Source organism: Filicampus tigris, chromosome 20 (genome assembly GCF_054856515.1).
Source record: "Filicampus tigris isolate MCC_2025a chromosome 20, RoL_Ftig_1.0, whole genome shotgun sequence".
Taxonomy (NCBI): domain Eukaryota; kingdom Metazoa; phylum Chordata; class Actinopteri; order Syngnathiformes; family Syngnathidae; genus Filicampus; species Filicampus tigris.
Window position 1 is genome coordinate 9,324,862 of NC_141236.1, and position 23,215 is coordinate 9,348,076.

Below are 23,215 nucleotides of genomic sequence, written 5' to 3' on the forward strand. Positions count from 1 at the left end.
CTTGAACACAAACGTTTGCCCACCCCTGCTGTAGGGTATTGACTCAGATTCTGTTTAATTTTGTGCTGAATCCAGCTCCTGGATTTTATTCAACCACAATAATCTCTATCCCCTTCCCTCCTACATACACAGCCGTCAACACAGTGGAATTCAGAGGGTGAGGAGCGTATCTCTCGTGTTTGTGAGGAGGCAGAGAGTCTCCACATCCACCTGCCAAAAGCTGCAGCAACTCAGCTGCAGGAGAACCTCTCCTCCTGCCAGAGAAAGTGGAGGAGCTTCCTGGATGAATGTTCCCAGAGCCAACAAGCCCTGGAGGAGAGCATTCATCTCCTCAAAAGGTAAGGGACCAATTTTCGGTGACACTGCTTCCAAATTGATTAATTCTCAACTTCTCTTCTCTAGTTTTGATGATGCTGTAGAAGGTGTCAGAGAATGGCATACGCAGATGAGGGTCAGCCTCAACAGGGAGACTCTTGTTGGGACAGACAGCCAACAAGGTGCCCCTGACACCAAAGGGGAACTGGAGAGGGTGGAAAACCTCCATAAGGAGCTGTTATCGAGACGGTATTAAGAATTATTTCATAAGATGCCTCTGATCAGCTATTAAAGTCACATATTCATGTTCTCCTTTAGAGATTCTATTGAGCGCATTATCCAGGACGCCCAGTCCTTGTCTGAAGCAGGACGCGGGTCCGGCGGAGAGGCCCAATCGGCGGGCCGGCTCCAGATGGAGTACCAGGCTTTGCTCAAAGCCGCTAGGGAGAAACTGCGAGGCTGCCAGGAGAACCAGGCCTTTGGGGAGACCTTGCAGGGTGTTTGGGCCTGGTTAGAGGAGATCCAGGAGAAGCTGGGCACGGTTGATAGCACCATGGGCACCAAAGTGCAGTTGGAGCAGAGGCTGGAGACTGTACAGGTGAGGACAAAATGAGCAATTTGGTTGCCATTGAACCTATTCAACACTTGAGGGTGCTGTTTCTTCACAATCTTAACTTGCCCTACATTTGCGAACATCAATGCAAATTCTTTCAACCTGGCTGTTTGCACAGGATATCCTGCTTTTGAAAGGAGAGGGCGAGGTCAAACTGAATATGGCGTTGGGTAAGGGCGAGATGGCCCTGCGCAGCTACGGCGCCGGCGGACAGGAAGCTGTGCGCTTGCAGCTCCAGGAGGTGGAGGACGCCTGGGCCACACTGCTTGTGACGGCCATGAGCTGCCACAGGTATGAAGGCATGCTTAAACGACAAGTCACCCCATGTCTATGCAATTGCAGACCCCATTAGTTGACTAAACGGAGGTTCAAACATGATGTGTTTAGTTTACAAAGTACATTTATTTTCTACAATTTTATCAAAGTACAATCTTATAGAGCGCTATTTCCTTAAATCAGAAAGATTTTAGTGTTTCTAAATGCTCTGTTTTACTTCTGTCAGTCGTCTCGAGTGGACGGTGTCCCAGTGGGCCGGGTACCTGGAAAACGCGGCCCAGCTCCGGCGCTGGATGGAGGCCGTGGAGCGGGAGGTGCGCACCTCCCTCGCCCCGCAGCCGGGGCCCAGGGAGAAGGCATCGCAGCTGGAGAGACTGCGAGCCCTGCTGGCCGACATGGAAGACCACCATCTGGCCTTGTCCAGTCTGGAAGATAAAGCCCGAGAACTCTTCAAGAAGACGGGCGACGCCGGTTTTAATCACGGCGCCCGAACGCAGCTGCAGGTGCACTTTGACGAGCTGGCGGCTTTGGTGGAGGTGCAAAGGACATTGCCTCATCACTTCTTCGTGTCACCAAAAACATGTTTATAATGGTTGTGTGTTTTCTCTAGGAGAAAGTACGCCTGGCACAGAGCGTGGTGCTGGAACACCAGGAATACTTGGAGGCTGTCCGGGATCTCACTGATTGGCTGATGACCGCGGGGGCGGAGCTACAGCATTGGTCAGACGCGTCTGGAGACTCTGCCTGTATCCAGAAGAAACTACACGAAGTGAGGGTGAGATCTCCTTTTAGTCAGACAAAAATATACTCCATCTTGTACAACCTCCTGTCTGGTATTGAAACCGGCATTTTTATCATTTTCACTGTGATTGGCATATTAAGGACAAATGCTCTCGAAAATTAATGGGTGACTTGATAATCCAAGCGCACCAACTCTAAATTTTCTCTCGTGTGATCCAGTTATAATCTGTTGCTATGGTAACTGATTGTTTAATCCCGTCTTCCTAATGGGGTATTAAGGAGGACAACATATGCAGGAAATTTAAATGGATTCACAACAGTTAGTTCCACTGTCATAGATTAAATAAAACCCCCCGAGGCGCATTTCACTACTAATAAATTGATTTATTAGCTCATGAATAAAGGTAAAGGACAGCAGTATGTGATACAACCAAATAGGCCAAATTGATTTTCATTTTAATTTTCACGCTCGGATCCTAATTATCACATAATAAATTAGTGTTTGAGAAACCCTGGTGTGAAGACCGCAAACAGACACACACAGTCAGTGATGTGTTGAATTTCACACACACACCCGAAGAGGACACTTTATAAATAGCATCGACTGCTCATCCTCAGGTTGCAGTTTCTAAGACCACGGTTTCCTTAGCAACTTTGCCTCCTCTCAATCCTCAGGAGCGCGTGGAGTGTCGACTCCTAGAAGGCCGCGAGCGCCTCGGCATTGTGCGACGGACCGCCACGTCGGCGGCGGAGCACACGGCGGCGGGGGGCTGCGAGGCCATGGACCGGCAGCTGGGGGCACTGTCCCAGGCGCTGGAGCAATGGGAGGGCGCCGCTCTGAGGGCCAGGGACGGCCTGGAGGGCGCACTCGCCGCCGCCGCTGCCTGCGAGGAGGAGTACGAGCGTCGGACGTCTCGGCTGGAAGACGATTCGAAAGAGCTGGACGCGCGACTTAGGGGGTCGAACCAGGAGCTGATTAGAGCCGAGGGACTGTGCAATGGCGAGGAAGCGGTGACCGGATGGCAGCTGGCTAAGGTACTGACTGTTAACATAGGATTCATAACTGTAAAGAATTGTTCAAACATGATTATTAAATGTGTTATTTCGTGCTAATCTGGTTGAATTTGGCTTGCTCTGACCAACCAATCAAAAGATGGAAAAATCCTGACATTGTGGGCAAGATAGCTGATTGGTTAAAGAAACAGGCCCATCGCTATGCTAATTTCTTATTCTGGAGGCCCTGGAGATTACATGGACATTGCAGCACATAGTTGCTGAAAACTGATTGGTCCAAAAGAAAATTTAATGTAGCAGTGCAGCTAAGAGAAACGCTATGAAATGAAGAGAATCAACTGTTGGGAATAAATTAATACAATTTAGTGAAAACAAATATTTGAGTTTAAATTGTAAATGTAATCCATTGCTTCTGTTTTGGCAGGCCGGCTCACTACTAGGATTTATTTTATGTCAGCAGTTTCCTATAATTGTGTATTGTTAGTGTGTTTGTGTTGCAATAATGAAAAATTGTGATTTGGGTTGAAGAAGCGATATTAATTGTGGGAAAGGTGATTACCGTTGTTGTTAAATGGAATACACACACACTAGGCACAAAGCACTCTGCTTTCCCCATATGCAATTATTCATTCCTTTTGTCAATCAGAAAAAAAAGACATTAGTCTGTAAATCAGCTTTACTGAAACAACCAGGCAGTGACAGTTCCAATCCAATCCAATCACTCAACCTCATTTTCTACCCATCAGCCGCTCCACCAGCACACTCCCCCACAAGTTCACCTTTGCCAAGGACCTTATGCTGTCATTGACATTTTTTGATTGTGTTTTCGTAGCAGGATTAGGCGAAAACTTTGTGGCAGGGTGAGGATAGGCCAAGCAAGAACCCATTACATTTCAGTGCTAATCCAGGATTGTTTTGTCTTTTTTCCCCCTTCTTTAATTACCTCTGCTGATGTGTGATTGTTACCGGCAAAATTCAAATTATGTGACTTGATTTGGAAGACATTTGGTGTCATGTGAGGGGTGAAATGATTAAGTTTTGATCACGATTATTCATGAGTCAAGTAACTTAGACAAAAGTTTTGCCACCAAATTATGAACAGATTCATATGAAATGAGGCAATGGGAATGTAGTGAATGACTTTTGATACTCTAGATCGGATCATTTTTTGTAAGGTGGACTTGTTTGGGTATGACCCAAGGAGAAATTGACTTGATTTTTGCTCACAATCTGGGTGCGGAGTGAGGACCACTTTAACAGGCATAACTTGAAAAATGTACAGATTTGCAATTGTGCTCATAGATTTACATATCCTCTCAGGATTTGTGAAATACTGGCATTTTTGGCAAAATATATTAAAAACTGAATCAGGTGGGGACCATCTCATTATTTTCATTATTGCTACATTTAAATGACTGCTGTTCTAAAATGCCTAATAAATTTGATTAGAATCCCATAAAAAATAGGGCCGAATGATTTTGGAAAAATAGTCTAATTGTATATGAATGATTCAGTTTTGGTCATAGACTAATATTGAGAATTTGGAACCTGATCATTTTTAATAATATTGACATAAATCCAACATTTGTGAAGGGATTTATAATAAATTGGCTGTCTAGTTTGGTTATGACCTGATCATAAATTGATTGACTTTGTCTTAGTCGGGATTTGTTTTGCATCTGGCTGGATCATTTTTGTGTAGAGCATTGATAATGAAAAACAAATTGATTATGATGATGATGATTGTGATCAGGAAACTTGATACTTTTCAATAAAATGTGTTGTATATATTATCTTTGCTATGCTCAAAGGACAAATAATCTGGTCCACCAAATAATTGGACCATAATCTGGATTCCGTAATCCGCATCTGGATCAATTTAGGAAGTAACTCAGAACATTGTCAGTGGGTTTTGATTTGGATGCATCATTTTGGAGCGAAGTCACTGATTTGCTTCCCCTCCCTTATTAGAACTGACATGTGTGGCGAAGACTTCCTCACCGCTTTCTCTTCCCTCTTTGCCTCGCTCTGCCGCTTTCCGGATGTTTACAATTTGACTTCTCCCTTTACAGCGTAGCCTTAACACCCGCCTTCGCGCTGCCCCCCTCGATCCTCCTCGGCCGCACGGCCAAAGCACGGCGCAGAGGAGGAGTCAGGCCCTGCGACGTTCTCTCCTCCTCCAGCCTCCTCCGTTTCCTGTGTGCCTTTTTTTTTTATCTGAAGCAGTCCCGCTTCTGCGCCGGCTGACAGCTGAATTCCACCGGGAGAGAGCGTGAGAGAGACTGCGTGAGGAGGAGGAGGAAAAGAGGCAGAGAGAGAGGGAGGGCGAGATGTTTATTGGTTATACGTCAGAGCGAGGGAGGCAGCACATATTTCACGGGACAGGATTTTATGATCGGCCGATTTCAGCGTGTGAGGCGCGCTGAGGAGAGCGGGAGGACGTTGCGCTCGCCTCCTTCCTGCCTCTTCCTCGCGCCTTGAAGAACAGACATGCTTTTGTAGCAGCTGCAGTGTGAGCATGCGTGTGCGACTCGAGCCCTGGCGCGAATAGGAATGTGATTGTGAAGGCACTTATTGAGCAGTGTCATGCGCGCACACGCAAAAACACACTGAGCCAGCCGGGCTGCGTTTTTGTGTCATTTAGGACGTACTGGAGGATCTGCAAAGCGTCGAACCGATGGCAGAGCAGTTGAAGGGTCAACTGAACGAGCTGGTGCAGTACTCCAGAGACTTGGGCTCCCAGTCGGACCGCGTCATGGCTGTCATCAAGCAACACAACAGGTGACCGTGAAATGATGTTTTTTTGGACTGTGTGCGTGCACTTTAAGGATGGACAAGGAAGTTCACGTATGTGTTAATGTTTGTGTGGCACTGAGCGATAACATCACCACATAGGAATTTTCAGCGGAATGATGAAAGAGTGACCGTTAAAGTGGCACCAAAAGTTACCTGGTGCCACTTTACAATAGTTGTTTACTCGACACAAGCGAATGACAGCTTTGTTGCTTTTCATTTTGCATACATTTACCTTATTGCAAAAATGTGTGACTGACTGAAAACTTCACAATCATCATACCTTGAGGGAGTAAGCTTTTTTCATTTAGATGATTGTGTTTGTGGCCATCTTAGGCAGGTGTCAAGCAGATGAAGATGAAAGTTGACATAGCAACCAGTTGCTAAGCGACATGTCGCCTCACCTCTGCTTGTTCGCGGTACTTGTTTTGGCCTTTGTCCAGCTTTGCTGTTATTTGTGCTAATGACACTACATGCATTTTTAACCCACCCATCAATATGAATATTCAAGAACACTGTATCCTTTCACTGGACACACAAGTGACTCAAGGAAGTAATTCAGGCTGGTGAAAGATTTGTCAGGCATCTTCAAGGGATGAGATTGGATTATTCACAACTGCCAAATGGCTTGCTCAAAGACACATTTTCAGAAATGGAGTGATAAATAAAAATGTACTTGGTTGTTTAATTTCATACTTGCTGGTTGGGGAGGTACTCCAGAAACTCAACTATTTTTATAAAAACAGTAAAAAGTGAATTTTCTATAACGTATCCCCCTTTCAAACCAACACACTGCAAACAATGAAGTATATTACCAATGTGCTTGAAATAATGAAATTAGGATCTGGGGCACAGTCTGGTTTGCATTTTTTGTTTACGGGCGGGCACATTCTATCACAAAAACAGATGTGGATGCACGCTCCCCACGCAAGTTTACTGACATCCACGGGAATACATAATGATTCTCTCCTCACTTGTTTTTGAACAAATTCCCACTCCTGCCTTGACCTTCCCCGTTTATGCATATACATGAGCGGGAAGCGTGTTCTTTTCCAGCCTGTACTGTACACTCAGTGTATACATTTTGCCATGGGGGGTGTCAAATTGTTATTTTTCCTTTATTTTCCAGAATAGTCTTCTGTGCCACCTGTTTGGCGTCAAGAAGGGCTGGATGGCTATAAATAGAACGTGTGCCTAATAATGTGCTCAGTGTGTGTTTAACATGAAAGGAAGCAGTGTTAGCTTGTTTGTGGTGCCGGTTTGTGTTCCCAAATTGAGGACTACATCCCAGCCTCTATCATATAATCATACTGTTGGGCTCTCTGTTAAATATCCCTGTCATGTTGTGTTTACGTCACCCTTTTCCTCGCAGCATCAAGCTGTCATCCCTCATATTATCACCCCTGTGAACTCTTGCCCCGCTCATATGTTGACTCTCAACCCACACTGATGCCATACCCCCGGTCCCCATCCCCCACACTGTCTCTTTACCCCATTGCTTCCACTTCACCCACTTTTCCATCTCTCCACCTGCGTGCTTCTCATGTCCCAGCCACAACACCATCCTTTAGTTTCTGATGTCAAAACAGTGCAGTATGTACAGTGTCCAACCATCTGTGTTGATTAGTTCATGTACTCAAGTTCCCTCGTCTTCGTTTCCTCTTTTGTGCCACAGTCTCAGTCTCCGCGCTTCCAGGGAGTGTCAAAATAAGGAGCGCCTGTTGGAGCAGCGCTTCCGTGCCGCCCTGCGAGACTTCCAGCAGTGGCTGGTCAATGCCAAGATCTGCACCGCCAAATGTTTCGACGTGCCGCAGAGTGTGGCAGAGGCCTCCACCGCCCTGCAAAGAATACAAGTAGGACATATTGTTTACATCCATTTTGGCTATTCATTTTTAAGATGACCCTCATTAGGATGACTGTACTTCTTTTTGTTTCCTGCATGGCACTAAAGATTTGAATTACCATTACGCTACATCTGGGATGTTTATACGGCAAACCTATCCACTGTCCCATTAATAAGGAATGTATTAATAAAATGAAGCACAGTAATTACAAAGCTACAAAATAACCACGTAGGCGACAAATATAGCCAGAATGGTACTCAGTAGAGCACTGACATCCACTAATGTTGAATCACTATTTTGCCTGGCCATCAATTAGCACATTTTGAAAATATGGTGGGGTAAAGAATTTACACTTAGCAGGCTGCTTGGACAGACAGACTAGGGTGTGTTACACCTCACACTGACGGGAAATGAAAATGCATAAATTACCTTATCCATAGTGTTAGCCAGATCTTCATCAATATTGGAACAACTGGAAATCATTTGTGGGAGTTTCAGCAAAATGGCTCCTTATCTACCTAACAGAGAAATCAAATCCAAAAAGCTTAGTGATGGTAGATGGCAATCTAAAAAAAATAACAATCCATTTGAAATGAAGTTTGAGCGTTTTGGGATAATAGTTTGTTGTATGTGTGCGGTTTAAACACGTTTATTAATATAGGCGCAGGGAAAACATTTTGGGGGGGGTATGAATTAACGATTTATTCTTTTAGCTAGCATGGGTTTACGGTACATGTTTTTGATACGACAATGATTTTGAAGCATAGTTGCTATCTTCTTGTCTCACTTAGTTGCTGGTATTTGTTGAACTAACCTGTATGCATCAACGTTTTAGGCAGAAACTCAAGAATATGAAGGTATTGTGGGAAGAGTTTTTTGTTTTGAAATGTGATATTTTAAGATTACCGTAAAACGGAGACCGTATGCACATGGCAAGAGGGCTAGTTTTTTTTTTTTTTTTTTTTGGAAGCTCCTCCGTACACGTCCTCTTCAAGGGGTTTCCCTCCGAAAAGCTGGCAGGTGTTAACATCCTGGCAGCCTTTCTCGAGCACCCCAGGGCCCCTGGCTAAGAGGCAGGTTGTTGTCTGTGAAGGTAGATGTCCTGGCATCTTCGGTAATTACCATCCTCCTAATTACCTTTCTGTGTCTGTCGCAACAAGAAAGTTAGTGTTGGAGGCATTTATTAGTAGACAGCCACGTGACAATAACAGAAAAAGCAATTCAGATCAGGGGTATATTCTATTTTTGTCCCTGTTGTCACCAAGGTTTTCAAAGGAGGGCCTTAGCATGCATCCTCCTTCAGATGTTGTTTTCGTCAGGATGAGAGGGAATGTCACCATGTGTATGGCGGCGGAGAAAGAGAGAGCCATGTTTTATTTATCATTGACCTGGTGAGGAATGTGGAACAATGTTTCCACATGGCTGACCTCCAGGAGGGCCGGCGTGGGAGGGGTGAGGACGACGGCTGGTGGGGGGGCGTTTGGGGAAAGATATCCACGCGACATCACCCTTGTTTAATTGGTGGTGTACACTTACTCTAGCTGGAGTGGAGGGAGATAGAAAGTGAGAAGTTTGAAGACAAAAACAAGACTGTGTGTATGTGTGTGTGTGTGTGTGTGTGTGTGATAGGCTGACTGCACAGATGGTGGAGTGGTCCCTGCTGTGCTGCTGTCATCATCTGAGCTCTGAGGAAGGGGTGTTTTGTGTATGCGTGTGCATGGAGGAGCTACAGTATGTTAAAAAAAAAGAACACTTGACTCGTCTTATCCGCCTACGGCGGTCAAGCCCCGCCTTGCGCCCACGCATAAGGAATCCGTAATGACTCTTGACTAATTGCTGCATCTGAAAGTATAAAGTGAGACTCCCGGACAAACAGTCTGTCCATCACATGCTTGCCCATATTGTGTTGAATTAGTTTTAGACACAGCATTTACAGACAAATACATCAAACCCCTGTTTATTACCTTCCAGATCCATTTGACTTATTCACTGCCATTGACGGCTATAGATGTCAAAGATTTTTTTTTTTACTGGGCTGGCAGTGGATGTTTATGTTCATCAACAGGACTCCAACAGTTTACAGTTTGTAAAATCGACCCAAAAAATAATAATAATGGGGGAGCACTGTTAGTTAAGGGTTTGTCACTCAATTTCTTTTGCCTTCACTCCCTCCTGCTCATGTGTGTGTATTCAACAGCTCCTTTTGTCTGTGTTGCGTGTGCCCCTCAAGGACTTCTTGAGTGACAGGGAGCACGGCCAGGCCAGACTAAGTACGGTGGGAGCCAGCGGGGAGCTGCTCATGGCGGTGGTGTCCAAAGAGCGGGTTGAGGGGATCAAGGCCAAAGCTGCAAACGCCAGAGAGGACTGGAAGAGCCTGATGAATAACCTTCAGCTGAGGGAGGATGCGCTCAAGGTGGGTTTTTAGTTAGCCTTTGTTTGCAATTATTAAGCCATGCTTCCACCAGATAGTACAGTTCACTTCAGTTGCCTTGTGTTTCTGCCTCAGATTCAGTTTGTGATCCACACAAAAAAAATGTGATGTATACCAGTAGTTCAGTTAAAAAAAGTCAAACTCAAACTTAAGATTAATTGAACACATTGGAAAATACTTTTCGCAAGGCCAATTCCTACCTACAGTAATGTGTACAATAAAACTAATTGATTGTTTCTAATGTAATATTCTTGAGATGGTGAATTTGGGGTTGTAGTTAACTCTCAGCTATTCCATGTATTCCCTGATACTGTAATTCATCGAGGTGCATCTGTATAAGAAACATTAGTCTAAACAGTGTGACATCATAGTATAGCAGCACAATTCCCTCTATCAATGAATTCCATCAATCAATCCAGCTTTATTTATAGAGCACTTTTCACACACAAGTGCTTTCCTCAGTAAAAGCCAAGGCTAATTGACACACACAGACATGCACACGCAAACAAACACACACGACACACTCACACACATTGACTGGCCTTTCCAGCTCATGGCTTAAATGAAATGACAATACAAAGGGTCTCACTGTCGGAAGATTAAAAAACTACTGGGAAGCACTGTAGAAATGACAGATGAAAAATCTGTAAGAAAAGAGAACACACAAATGAACAAAACCAATTCAATGTAAAATATGCATTATAAAGGTTGAAACTATTAAGAACAATACATCAAGTAGCATGCCATCAATAGTTGGGAATGTACCACAGTAAACTAAGGACAACAATGGTCAAAATCCAACATTTGCTCTTGCTTTTGTCTGTGTCTTATTATAAGAACAAAGGCTTTGTTTGGGGAAAGCTCTGTTTTGTTTTCTTCTCATTCCATTGCCATTGTCACACGGTAGTGACCATACAACAGACTGTTTCGAGCTCCACACTGTAGGGACTGTACCACTGCGGTAAGTACACTAATAGAAAGATGCCACTAATGTGGTAGAGACCAAATAATTTGTTTTCCAGTGGATACACAAAAAGTAGTCTCGCACTTGCACACATAACTGAAGAAACAATGTGGTATGTGCTTTGGCTTTTGACATGACTCTAGTTCATTGTTTTTGTTGTTTTTTTATGCTATGCTGTTTGTAATTTGTCATTTGTTTTATTTGCGGAGCACTTCAAACAACACAGTTCTCCAGCTTTTCATTTTAGTCGAGCAAATTAGTGCAGCATAGTATTTTATTTTTTTGTTGGCGTTTTGTTGTCATGTTTGATCGACTGAATGCGCTCGCTGCATGTCCAGAGCTTGCGGTGTCAGATGACAGAGTTTGAGGCCAGCGCCGAGCCCCTGCAGGAGTGGTTGAACAGCGCTGAGGTCAAAGTTCAGGAGAGCAGCGCTCGGCTACACGACCTCTCGGCTAAAAAACAAGAGCTTGGCAAACTGCAGGTAATTATTTTGAGGATTCTCTCTCAACCATGTCATGTTTATTGCCCCTTTTTTGTGGTTAGTATTTTTCTATGTTGCTTTACAAGTTATTGGCGCTTCCCCAACATTATTTATAATTGCCTGGATTAATTAAACAGTTTAATACCTCAATAGATGAAATTTTTTGGTGTATTGCATTTGAAGGGCAACAATAATATAAACATCCGTTTAACATCATCTATGAGCTGCTATTGTTGAACTTTTGTATTTCCTTGTAATTCCCCCCTCTAAATGGACCAGTGATCTGATTTTTCAAGGGCACTAAATACTTGTAGCTCCCAATCAGATAAACCTCCCTAAAGTGTAATCTGAAATCAGATGGGGGAAAGAAGACCTAATTACATTTGTTGAGCACCACTGGATCAAAATAGAGCAGCGGCTTGACATAATAGTCAAAGGCAAAGTCGGGGAATCTAATTAAATCCCCTTCTGTCAAAAGCCTTTTTTTCCTTGCATGCGATAACAGAATCTGTCATGTCTGGCAGAGACCAAAAAAAAAAAGAGTGTGGGGGGGTGATGTGTGGGGGAGAACGGTGAGGAGCGTTCCAAAGACAAAACTGACAAAGGAGGGAGAAATACATCAAGCCCATCGCAAAGCTCTGCCTTATCACTGTTGATGTTATTTGCTATTTACTTTGTCGCCTTTTGTGAGGCCCGGCAACCAATTGGTTACACTCAGTACCTCAAGTATAATACAATACATGCAGTCTACTAGACAGCTTGGGAAGAAGCGCAATCTAAATGGTTGGACGGATATTCAATATCTGACACTTTGTCTCCGTGTATTCCCTAACTACTCCTTCAAACTGGACACCAGAGTGTACTGGAAGAGATGGCCAGTCGCGATGCAGAACTGGGCCGCCTCAGGGAGCGAGCTCACGGTCTGTGGGAGGGTCAGGCCGCAGGCAAGGGCTTCCTCCATCGAGTGTCCCAGCTGTCTGCACAGTACTTGGCTCTCAGCAACTTGACCAAGGTACAAAGTTCAGTCATTTCTTGCCATTTTGCTTTTCTCATGTACTTTTTGTTAAGTTACACTATACTCAGGTAATTTGTCTCTGTGTCCCTTAAGTTCATCTCCAAAACGTTCCTCATGGCTGCAGCCTTATCAACGCAAGAAAGGGCATAGGCTGTGTTAGCTTCATCCGAAAATGTCAAACGTGTGAAATGTGGCAGTGCGGCAGCAGCTGACCTTTTTCGAGCCCTTATTAAACGTGTCCATTGTATCACCTACTGTCCTTGATGAATTGGATTGCGAGCAAAATACTGTGATGGTGGCCAGTGTACCTTTAGACAGGCATAGTGTTTTAGGAAGATTTATTGCCATTGATTAACTAGACTAGCGGAAAGCCTTTTTTTTTTTTTTTTCATTGGTCGTCTTCCTTTTGAGGAATTGTATAAAATTCTCGATTAGTATTGGAGTTTTGCCTTGCTCCACCATAAAATTATGCAGACATTAAATATGTATGAAGGATGACTTGAGACAAAATGAATCCACTTTGGGTCGTAATATAGGGGTCAAGGAGGTCCTTTGGAGAGGAAAAACAACACAACAATAATGTGTTTTATTCTTACAAATAATGTATGTACGTTTTTTTTTTTTAAATGACAAATGTCTGTACATACATATGACTTAAAAGATCTTGACCTGCTCAATGTGTAAACTCCCTACAGGACAAGGCCTCCAGGATTGAGCGCGTGGTAGGGGAGCATCGCCTCTTCTCTCAGGGTCTTAAAGAGCTCCAGGAATGGGTGTGCGGGGCCCAGAGCATCCTCAACACCTGCGCTTCCACCACCTCTGATAAAGCTGTGCTAGAGGACAGGATGTTACAGCTTGAGGTAAGCAGGGCCTTGACGAAGAAACGACTCTAGAATTAAAGTAGATACCACTTGATTGATTCTTCCTCCATGCATGCAGGCCTTGCTCGCTGCCCGCCAAGAGCGGGAGATCCAACTAAAGATGCTGCTTACCAGGGGAGAAGCTGTTCAGAGAAACACGTCGGCTGAGGGCGTCCCAGTGATCCGCAAACAGATCCAGGACCTCAAGGACTCGTGGGACTCCCTGTTGTCTGCCTCTATCAAATGCAAAAGGTTGTGAGAAAAGTTAGGGATTATTTGAATTGCCTTTTACAATATACTTAGTGTAATGCCTTTGCCTTTCGGCATTAACAGCCAGCTGGAGGGCGCCTTGTCACAGTGGACCAGCTATCAGGAGGATGTGGGTCAGTTTGTGCTCTGGATGGACCGCGTTGAAGAAACTCTGAGTTGCTCAGACAGACAGTATTCGGAAATGAGAGACAAGACTGCAAACCTGGGGAAGACTAAGGTACAAAAGTGTCTTCCAAAAACTAGAGCCAGTCTGATTGATTGATTTTATTTGGTGAAAGCACATAAAAGAGCACATAAGTACTCTTCGTCAACTATCACCAAAAATGCAAACACAATGCCTGAGGGCTTGCAGTAAGTATTCAAAGATAGTCCTGTTTTTGTGAACATGGCATGTGTTTCCTCATCCATTATTCTATACATTTGTACCTCAGGGGCTCCCTCTGGGGTTGCTCTCCTGGCAATGAACATATGTGCACGTGTGTTCATTGCAGCTTCTGTATGAAGAAATGCTGAGTCATAGTTGTCCACTGGAGACCATAGCATCAAAGGGGGCCAACATGGCGGAACACTGCAGCACCCAGCAAGAAGTGAAGCAGCTCCAGAGTAGATACAGCACCCTGCAAGAAAAGGCCAAGGTATGTAGAGGTCTTTGCTTTCCACTGCTTTTGTTATTTTGAATGATCATCTCCTAATTGTATTTATTTGCTTACAGAATGCAGTCAATAAGGCCAAGGGGCTGGTGCTGATCCACCAGGAGTATCAGCGAGGTTTACATGTGTTTGAAGATTGGCTGGAGCAGGAGCAATCCACACTGGCATCGTTATCCCATCCAGAGGGGAACGTTGATACACTTGAGGAAACACTGAAACAGCTTCAGGTAATCATACTCAACCTTATGAATCTAAAATGCAGCGGCGGCATGGGCGATTTTCCACGATATAGAGGGGGAACACTGTATTCACTCTCTCTTCTGTTCCTCGTAGATTCTACAGCAGCACTGCTCGGATGGCCAATCACTGCTGTCGTCCGTGCTGACCAGCAGAGAGCGGGTCATCCCGTGGGGCGTACCCCAGATCGAGGACAGAGCCCTTGACACGGCGCAGCAGGAGTGGGGGGCCTACCAGGGCCACCTGGCGGAGACCCAGACGCAGCTCAACTCCACCCTGACCAGACTGAGAGAGATGAGCCAGAAATACTTCATTTTGGCTCACTGGCTTGAGGAGATGGAGAAAGGGGCCGACTTGAGGCCGCACCGGAGGTCGGACAGAAACACTAAGGAGACTCAGCTTAAGAAACTCAAGGTTAGAATTTAAAGCCCCTTTGCATCCTCATGTCATTTTAAAAAGAAAAAAAAAGCTCACATTCATTTGTCACTCCCTTATAGGGCGTACTTAAGATTTCTTGGTGTTGATATTTACAGCATTTGTTTTTTCATTTTACTTTTTTCAAGCGTTACCTTTCCATTTTCTCATGCTGTACTGTAGCAGCTAATGAATTGCTGCACACAAGAAAAACAAAGCCAGGCATACTGCCAAGTTGTGAACACACATGGCCGTTGTCCAAATTTTAGTCAAGAATTTTCAAACATGAAATTTCCTGGGTTTCTTTTTTCAGTTTTTAAGTACTTTGAATAGCAGAATGTTTTATAGCATGCTATGCTTTTTCTTAGTAAATGTAATGTAAACGGGTCATAATAACTCAACAGCTATCGTTACGACAATCCTCGAAGGTCCATCTAAACATTTTACATTGCTAATTCAACCTGAACATTCATGTCTTGTAATAGCCACTTTGTTCCTTGAGAGATGATAGTGTAATATGTTCTTCTCTGCGTTGCTTGTGAACAGCTGTGTCTTGAAACGGTGCTGACACGACAAGGCGAAGTGGAGGGCCTCTCTTCTCTGGCCCAGCAGGCTTTGGAAGAAACCGACATCAGCGGCCGCGTTAGCGTCACGGCAACCCAGCTCACTGCACGCTACCACTCCCTGCTGCTCAGCATACAGGTACTGTTGTCCCTCGAAATCGCTGTTGATTTTGATGAAGTTCCTATGTACATTCAATTCAAATCATTCCAAGAAACACCTTTTTAGTGTTTTTGTAGTTAAAATGGCTTGGAAATTAATTTGTTTTACCTGCAGATGTGGGCTCTATTTCTCTTGAGGCATCTGTTCATAATTTGATTTACTTACCATTTATTCTACTAGTATTTGAAATATATATATTTTTAAATGAATCCAAACTGTGCTCTAACACGGTACATCTGCTTGGCATCACATAATAATACAATGAAAGTCTTTTGATGTTTGTGCAACAAGCAGGTGTATTTGTGCAACATGCAGGTGTATCGGTTCATCAAAAGTTGCGCTGGCCAGCTTGCAAATGTGTTAACAAAACAGCTCGAGCAAAAAATGTGTAATATAGTACTGAGTTTAAAAAAAAACTAAGGTGGCAAAACAATCCAATCACTACTCAACTTCACATTTATTTAGATTTGTTAAAACATTGTTTGCATAAGAAATAATATTAGATATAAATGTCCAAATTACTTGGCGTTCCAGTTGGAAACATAGATACAGGGAGACATTTTGTTTTATTTATCGCCGTACATGCTGTTTTTTTATTTGGTTGTTTTGCATTTATGGCCTGGAAGTATTTTTTATTTTGTTATACTAATTAATGTATTTTTAACTTTAATAAAAATTGGGGTTACATGGCTGCTGTGGGAACTGAGAACCAACCGCCTGCAGAATTTAAAATTAAATGATCAAATCTCACTGAGTTTGGGTTGTGTTGATCCATTCATGTGTATTTCAGGAAGGGATTGAAAATGTGTGTTTTGCATTCAAGAAAGCTTTTGATGCATGGCTATTCCTTCACCGTGGACTTGATTCCATGGAGTGTTTGGACTTAAGTTTCTGAAGTGAACCATTGAAGTAGTCTACATCCTCTGATCAAGCCTCTCCGTATGTTGTCTGCTCCATTTTGGGGGGTCTTTGAAAGAAAAATCGATGTGGCTCCTCTATTCTGCGCCCAATGAGACAATCTCACACCCAGCACCAGGAGTGGAAAAGCTATCCACGCACCTCATTGATTTTTACACCTTCAGTGACAACCTTTTCCAAAAGTTAGCCCAGTTTAAATTGGCTTCACACACAACCCATGACATCCCTGTGATGTCACGCTCGCTTGCAATTATGCCATGTGAAGTGAGAGGAGGTGTGGGGCTGTTACCTTACTCTCAGGAAAGGTGTGCACTCAGCAATATCAGCTAATTGGAGCTCCTCACTGCAGGATTTTGGACAGAGTGAGTAATGTGTCAAAGCTGCAGAGAAACCCTCTCCATCCTCATGGTGTTATTGACTCAAAATCTCATTCAAGTGGATAATGCAGCCCCCCCTAACTCCCTCCCCTGTGCAGATGAAACATGGGGGTGGGGAAATGTGTATTTTTTGTTTTGATGGCTGTTCACAGAGCTTTTGGTCCTCAGTGGTTACAGCCTACTGGGGCTCAACTTTAAAAGAGGAGCTAGGCCGTCGAGTCTTTCAAACACTATCAGAAACAACCTGAAGGCTGCTGCTGTTGACGATCACATGGGAAATAAGTAGCGCAACATTTCCAAATAATTAGAGCAAATAAAGTCTGCCTTCAAATGATGATGGATTCATGCATAAAAATGAATTTATCACAAGGATGCCAAATATCAACGCAACTGTATGGATTTGTCATCTGTTCAAATCTGCTTTTCACTGACGCTCTGACAGGAGACCATCAAACAATTGCAAGAGGAACTGAAGAGTATACAGGAGGCCGAAAACCTTTGCGTGTCCTTCACCGAGTGGCTCGGCTCGACTAAGAAAAGCTTCGCAGAAGTGACCGACACTTCGGAACCTCTCGACCGCAACGCATTGGAGAGAAAGCTGAAGAAATTAGAGGTACCGCTCTAATTAAATATACACATCATTGTACCTCAATTAACAGCTGCCATTTTACATCTTACACATTCATATGAGGCATTCAATATTCATATTTTTAAATTCCGTTTCACACATAAATTATGCTTTGTAAAATCAAACACGAGCCTCCTTTTTCATCATTCACATTTGGCAGGATAATCAATCAACACTAATCCCTGTGATGCTTTTGTCAAATTTGTAAGACATTTATTTTCACTTCAGAGGAACTATGATATCACGGTTGAAGAGTAGTTGGTCATGTAATTGAGTATCAATTTTGATTGAAGAGGAGTTCACTGTGTATGTTATTGCACCTGACATGGCTATATATTAGTGTGCATATATGCAGGTTTTCAAGCTTTAGTAGCTGGCTTTAGGCTTTTAAGCCCTTAGTGGGAAAATTTTGAGGCAACATAGAATATTTGCTTGGATAACACTTTTTTTTGGCAGCTTCAGCATGCTTGGCCAAGAAAAATGTGTGCTCTTTGGGCTTTTTTTTTTCTTTGCGCATTTTTCTTTTATGCCTGTCTGGCCAAATGGCAATTTTTGACAAGTAGCTCTCCTGCATAAAAAAATCTAGCATGCTATTGCAAAATGTGAAGTAGTTTCTATGATCACAAGGTGTGTGTATCGATCCTTTGTCATTATGAAGACAAAGCAGACACTGCTTTAGAAGGATGGTGTTAGCAGGATGTGATGCCCCGCTGTGATGATGAGGATGAAGAAGAAGCACCGGGTGTCAGGCGCCTGCTGGCTCAGAGACTATAATTGATGTACCGCTTCACCACACTGCTCTGGTGTCCGGAGTAGTAACGAAGCAGCTTCGGCAAACTACCTTGCACATTTTCTTAACCATGGACGCCACATGGTGCGTGTAGTGAGCTCTGTAGTTATCCTCGTTCGAGATCGATGGAGAGCTTCTGACACATGTCCTTCCACCAACTTAGTCATTCCCCTGCAGTGAGCTCTCCAGGGCAGCTCATTGAACTGCGATGATTATGCATTGACACAAAGAGTAGCAGTCAATAGCCATGCCAAAGGTGATTAGTTGGATTTGTACTTCAGTTGAGGCTGACTTGAAACTGTCAAAGGGCCTGTGTATGGTCACACGTGAGAGGTGTAATGGGGCTTCCCTGCTGTCAATGTACATTATTAGGGCATTATCAGTACTAATATACTGACTGTATTCATTTGTATTACATTTTTATTATTTTCCTACATATTTTTGCTATTGTTTGGACTCTAATGAAAATGAAAGTTTTACAGTATTTCTTTCAGGTACTATAGTAACCTTTTGTAAAAAAAAAAAGATAAATAAATAAATGAAAAAATCCATGTTCATAAATGTATCTATTTTGAAAATTTCTTACATTTTTCAATAATTAATGTAATAATGCAAGTACAGTAGTGGATTACAGTGACTTCAGACAAATGTTGACAGAATGCTTGTCACACAAACAGGGAGTACACTTTGAATAATTAATATTAGCATGATGGAGGAGCGTTTAACAGCCTAAAGGGCGCCCAGTGTGCAGGCCCTCATAAATAATGTTCAGCAGACTGTAATGTCTTCTACTTTATCAGCCGTTAATGAATCAGCATGGATCCTAAACACACCATATGGACTAAGAAATGTACGGGCGGGCCAGACGCACGCTGGCAGGTTAGAGGGGAATTTAGAGTGGGCATTATATGACACAGGTGGCTGAATCAACCTCAAATGGCAATTATGCTCTTGTTTCTTGTTTGAGTTCAGGTCTTATTAAAGCAAACCATGTGTTGGTTGTCTTGTTAAGATTGTATAGAAGGCGCACAGGTGGGTCACTGGAAAGACGGGCGGGGGTCATGGTGAGATGCAAACATGGACGTGTGCAGGCAGGCACATCACATGATTAACATAGATAGCCGGAGATGTCTGGTGTAGCAGAGCTCCACTCCAGCAGTAATATAGCCATGATGAAAGCTAGATGGCGCCCCATCGAGCTTGTGTTGCTGTTACCCTGGAAACCCCTGCAGCTCCTTCCTCCCGCTAAGGGCTCTTATAATTGGCTCCTCCTTCCATATTATACACCACGCTTCCTCCACACCACAACCTCCCGGGCACCTCCGCGTCGACCTATCTGAAGGCTACAAAGGCCTTCAATCGCTCCCACGTGGTGAAGGACATAGTTATTTTTCAGTGGCAACCTCAAAAGTCCTCATGAGTATAGTTTCTCTTACCATCTGGGATTTTAGCTGATAGAAAGAACATCCACAAGGTTTAACAATCCTACTTTGGATCAACACAGAAGCCTAACTCCTGTATATGACTAAAGTTCGGCACTGAGTTTCTTTCCGTATTCATTGAGATATTTGTGAGAATGTGGTTTAGGAAACAGGCTTTGTTTGTTTTTCCAAATACTGGTGACATTATATACTCGAAAACATATGACATTGTTGAAAATGTCAGATCTTGAAAATGTGCATTTCTGCCCTTTTCCCTCACCCAGACTCTGCAAGGAGATCTTCATCACGGCCATAGCTGCCTGAAGTCCTTGAGGGAGCGGGCCGAGCAGGCTGCGAACTTCCTGAACGAGGCTGGAGCTGAGAACCTTGGAGTGGAGGTGGAGGCGCGTCTTTCCCAGCTGGAGGAGCTGGCGGGCTGGCTGAGGACCGAGCACAGCTTCCTGGAGCGTGCCTCGCTGCTGGCGAAGGAGTTCCAGGAGCGCTATAAGGCTCAGGCCCAGTGGTTGGTGGAGACAAAGGCTTTGCTGTGCTCGCCGCCGGAACCCAAAGCCGAGCTTTACCAACGGAGGGCACAGCTCGCCAAGTACAAGGTGAAATGGCTGATTTGTATATGAAGACATGCAGAGACTTTTTCTCAACATGTGTGAAGATAATACCGTATGCAGTGCTCCATTGTGGAGATTTAGCATTAAGCTGGTTTTCACCATTTTAGTTTTCCTGAATTTATGGTGCGTGGCTAAATAGGGCCCAAGTGCGTCACTGAGCCCTGGCATGAGTTGCCACTCCCCCACGATAAAAGAACTTGAGTGCCTTGCAGCGCATGGAACGGAGCTTTGAGGTGATGTGATCACTTTAGAGCGCCTCATTTTTTGGCCTTGAGTGTGTGCACATCACAAAGAGAATATGGAAGAGCCTGGGGAAAAAAAGACAGCACTTGTGTGTAAGGAAATGCTGTAATGGCACCACAGGAATGTGACGTTTTACACTTAAGATGTTCTGTTGTGCTGAAGGCATGCTGGCGCTCATGTCATCACACATTTAATTATCTGCGATAATTAATTGATTGTGGTTGCTGTGTGAATTCACATAATGTCGCACTTCTTTGGGGTCTCTGTATATGCCGGATCTGTTTTATTGGTTTGTTTGCCCTCCAGGCTCTGCTGCAGATGGTTCAGTCCCACGACGACTCCATCAGGTCGGTGGTGGAGAAAGGCGACGCACTGCTAGCATCTGTCCATTATCCCTCAGTCCGAGACAAAATGAACAGGCTGCAAAAGGACTACACCGACCTCTGTAACATGACCACGGTATGTAAAAGAATGAAACTGCATTAAAAGTTACATATTCACAGCATGACTGTTAATCTGGATCACACGTGCTTATTGCGGTCTTGTCGCTTAGGCTCACGTGGCGCATCTGGAGGGCCAGGTGAAGGAACAGGAAACATACCACAACGAGCTCCAGCAGGCAGAGCGTTGGCTGCTGCAGATCTCCAGCAGGATGGTGACGCCTGACCCCAGCGTGAGCCGCAGCCTGGAGGCGGCCACTCAACAATTAGCCAGGCACAAGGTGACCACCAGGACTTTGCAACACCCAAAGTTGTTTTAAATTGGAATTGGTGTCAATGACGTATGTCGAGGTCAGATTGTATACATCTCGACTGAGAGACTCCCATCTTTATATGATGGGGAGGAGCTAAGTTTGACCTGGGTTGTTTCTGGAAGCCAGAGAGTGTTTGCTGCTCAAAACATATTTATCACAAGTCAAGTCGGAATAAATTAAACCCACAAACCAAGGTAACACTGTATGTCATATGTCATTCAGAGCTTCACCTTCAAACTTGATCTTCTCAGATCCTCTCATGCCCGCCTAATCGCCTGCGAGACCACCTCGTGTGCAGTCAGTCTGTCATGACCTCCCGCGTCATTGAACATCCTGACGTTGCGCCGTTACGCCAGACCCGGCGCTACCCGATGTCTCCTTTTGTCCTCCGCAGGCCATCATGGAGGAGATAGCGGGCTTTGAGGATCGCTTGGCAGGCTTGAAGCAGCGCGGGGACCACCTGGTACACGGCTGCGACGAGCGTGTGCAGAGTCGGCTGAAACAGCAGGTCCACGCACACCAGCAAGGCACTAGAGACAGCTACTCTGCCATCTGCAGCACGGCGCAGAGGGTGAGTAAGACGGGAGAAGGTCTTTCAAGCAAACAAATAGATTGTATATTCATGACCTTTTTTTCCCACAGCTTTCATTCCACACAGTTAAACATTAAACAAATGTGAAAACCACATTGATTCAGTTCCCCTCTCAAAAAGATTTTTTAAAAGTATGAGTTTTACAGTTTTTTCACAAAAATCTCGTATTTGAATAGGGTTGAGTGGACTTTTTATGTCCTCTGCACGTGCCAAATAAGGCCATGCATGCACAGTCACACTCCACTAACATCAGTGTCATTCAGTGAAGCCGCCAAAACAAGCACTTAATCCTAACCCAACGCGACACCTAAACCGTCTCTTGACGACGCTCCTTCACTGCCAGCATGGAGGACACGGCGGCGCCTGACAGCAACCGCACTGAGATGAGACCATCCAGCCAAAGTCGCTAACTCAATCTGGCCATATTAATCCCCGCATATCCCCTGTCAACTCCACAGTTTTCATGCCTGCGCCAAATGACGGCCACTGTTGGAGGGTGCCCTAATCCAGCGCCACTCTGCCGTTTTGGCAACTTGCACTCTGTCATCATTACTGACCTCCCCAGACGCCACCACCACTATTTTTTTTCCACGCCAATCTGGCATTGTGTGATCCAGCCACACTGCTGGCTTCTCCTCAATTTGTAACCCCCCCCAACCATCTTATCTGCCAACTACGTTCCCGACGTAAGCTCTAATATCCTGCCTGCCACTTGCCACCATGCCAGCTTTGGAGCCTTTGCCAAAAAACTCCAGGCAATATGCCAATGCATCCGTCTCCCCTCCCCCTTTCTCTCTCTCTTTCTTTCTTTATTTGAGACCCTCGTATTAACATTGTCAATCAGACACGGCTGTTTGGAGGATACGGACGCCTCCACATTCAACACCTGTCAAATACGATGCTGCACAACGTCCTTTTTTCCATAATTTTATCATTTAAAGGGAGCATTAGTAGCCTCACTTGACTAATTCCTTCCCCCCGGAGACTCACCAAAGCCACGCCCCTCAATTACATGCACAAAATGTAATGTTCACTGTAAACGAGCCGATGGCTGCTACATTGGTGGCATAATTTATTTGTAATAGAGTGGTACGCTAACACTATATGTTAGCGGTTTTAAGTTTTATTTTTTGGGGGAAATGTACAAAGTCATTTAAAAATCCAAAAGACCTGATAAATTTCCCTGTCGAGCAGAAAGGTTACTAATGCCACATCGATTCTGAG

The 23,215-nt window shown here is 44.3% G+C and overlaps 1 protein-coding gene across 4 annotated transcripts in view; it reads left to right on the forward strand.

Moving 5' to 3' along the window:
- Positions 1-23,215, forward strand: part of syne1a (spectrin repeat containing, nuclear envelope 1a) — a 125,073-nt gene that overhangs the window by 58,290 nt on the left and 43,568 nt on the right. For all 4 annotated transcript variants that reach the window (XM_086019600.1, XM_086019601.1, XM_086019602.1 and 1 more), the window contains 24 exons: positions 133-338; positions 403-564; positions 634-913; positions 1,047-1,219; positions 1,431-1,740; positions 1,815-1,979; positions 2,621-2,980; positions 5,604-5,740; positions 7,428-7,605; positions 9,827-10,009; positions 11,330-11,473; positions 12,330-12,485; positions 13,184-13,348; positions 13,428-13,600; positions 13,682-13,835; positions 14,110-14,253; positions 14,331-14,495; positions 14,602-14,919; positions 15,466-15,621; positions 17,380-17,550; positions 20,061-20,387; positions 20,952-21,104; positions 21,199-21,366; positions 21,794-21,970. In XM_086019600.1, the coding sequence (XP_085875726.1) occupies positions 133-338; positions 403-564; positions 634-913; positions 1,047-1,219; positions 1,431-1,740; positions 1,815-1,979; positions 2,621-2,980; positions 5,604-5,740; positions 7,428-7,605; positions 9,827-10,009; positions 11,330-11,473; positions 12,330-12,485; positions 13,184-13,348; positions 13,428-13,600; positions 13,682-13,835; positions 14,110-14,253; positions 14,331-14,495; positions 14,602-14,919; positions 15,466-15,621; positions 17,380-17,550; positions 20,061-20,387; positions 20,952-21,104; positions 21,199-21,366; positions 21,794-21,970 (4,725 nt within the window). The remainder of the gene's footprint in view (positions 1-132; positions 339-402; positions 565-633; positions 914-1,046; positions 1,220-1,430; positions 1,741-1,814; positions 1,980-2,620; positions 2,981-5,603; positions 5,741-7,427; positions 7,606-9,826; positions 10,010-11,329; positions 11,474-12,329; positions 12,486-13,183; positions 13,349-13,427; positions 13,601-13,681; positions 13,836-14,109; positions 14,254-14,330; positions 14,496-14,601; positions 14,920-15,465; positions 15,622-17,379; positions 17,551-20,060; positions 20,388-20,951; positions 21,105-21,198; positions 21,367-21,793; positions 21,971-23,215) is intronic.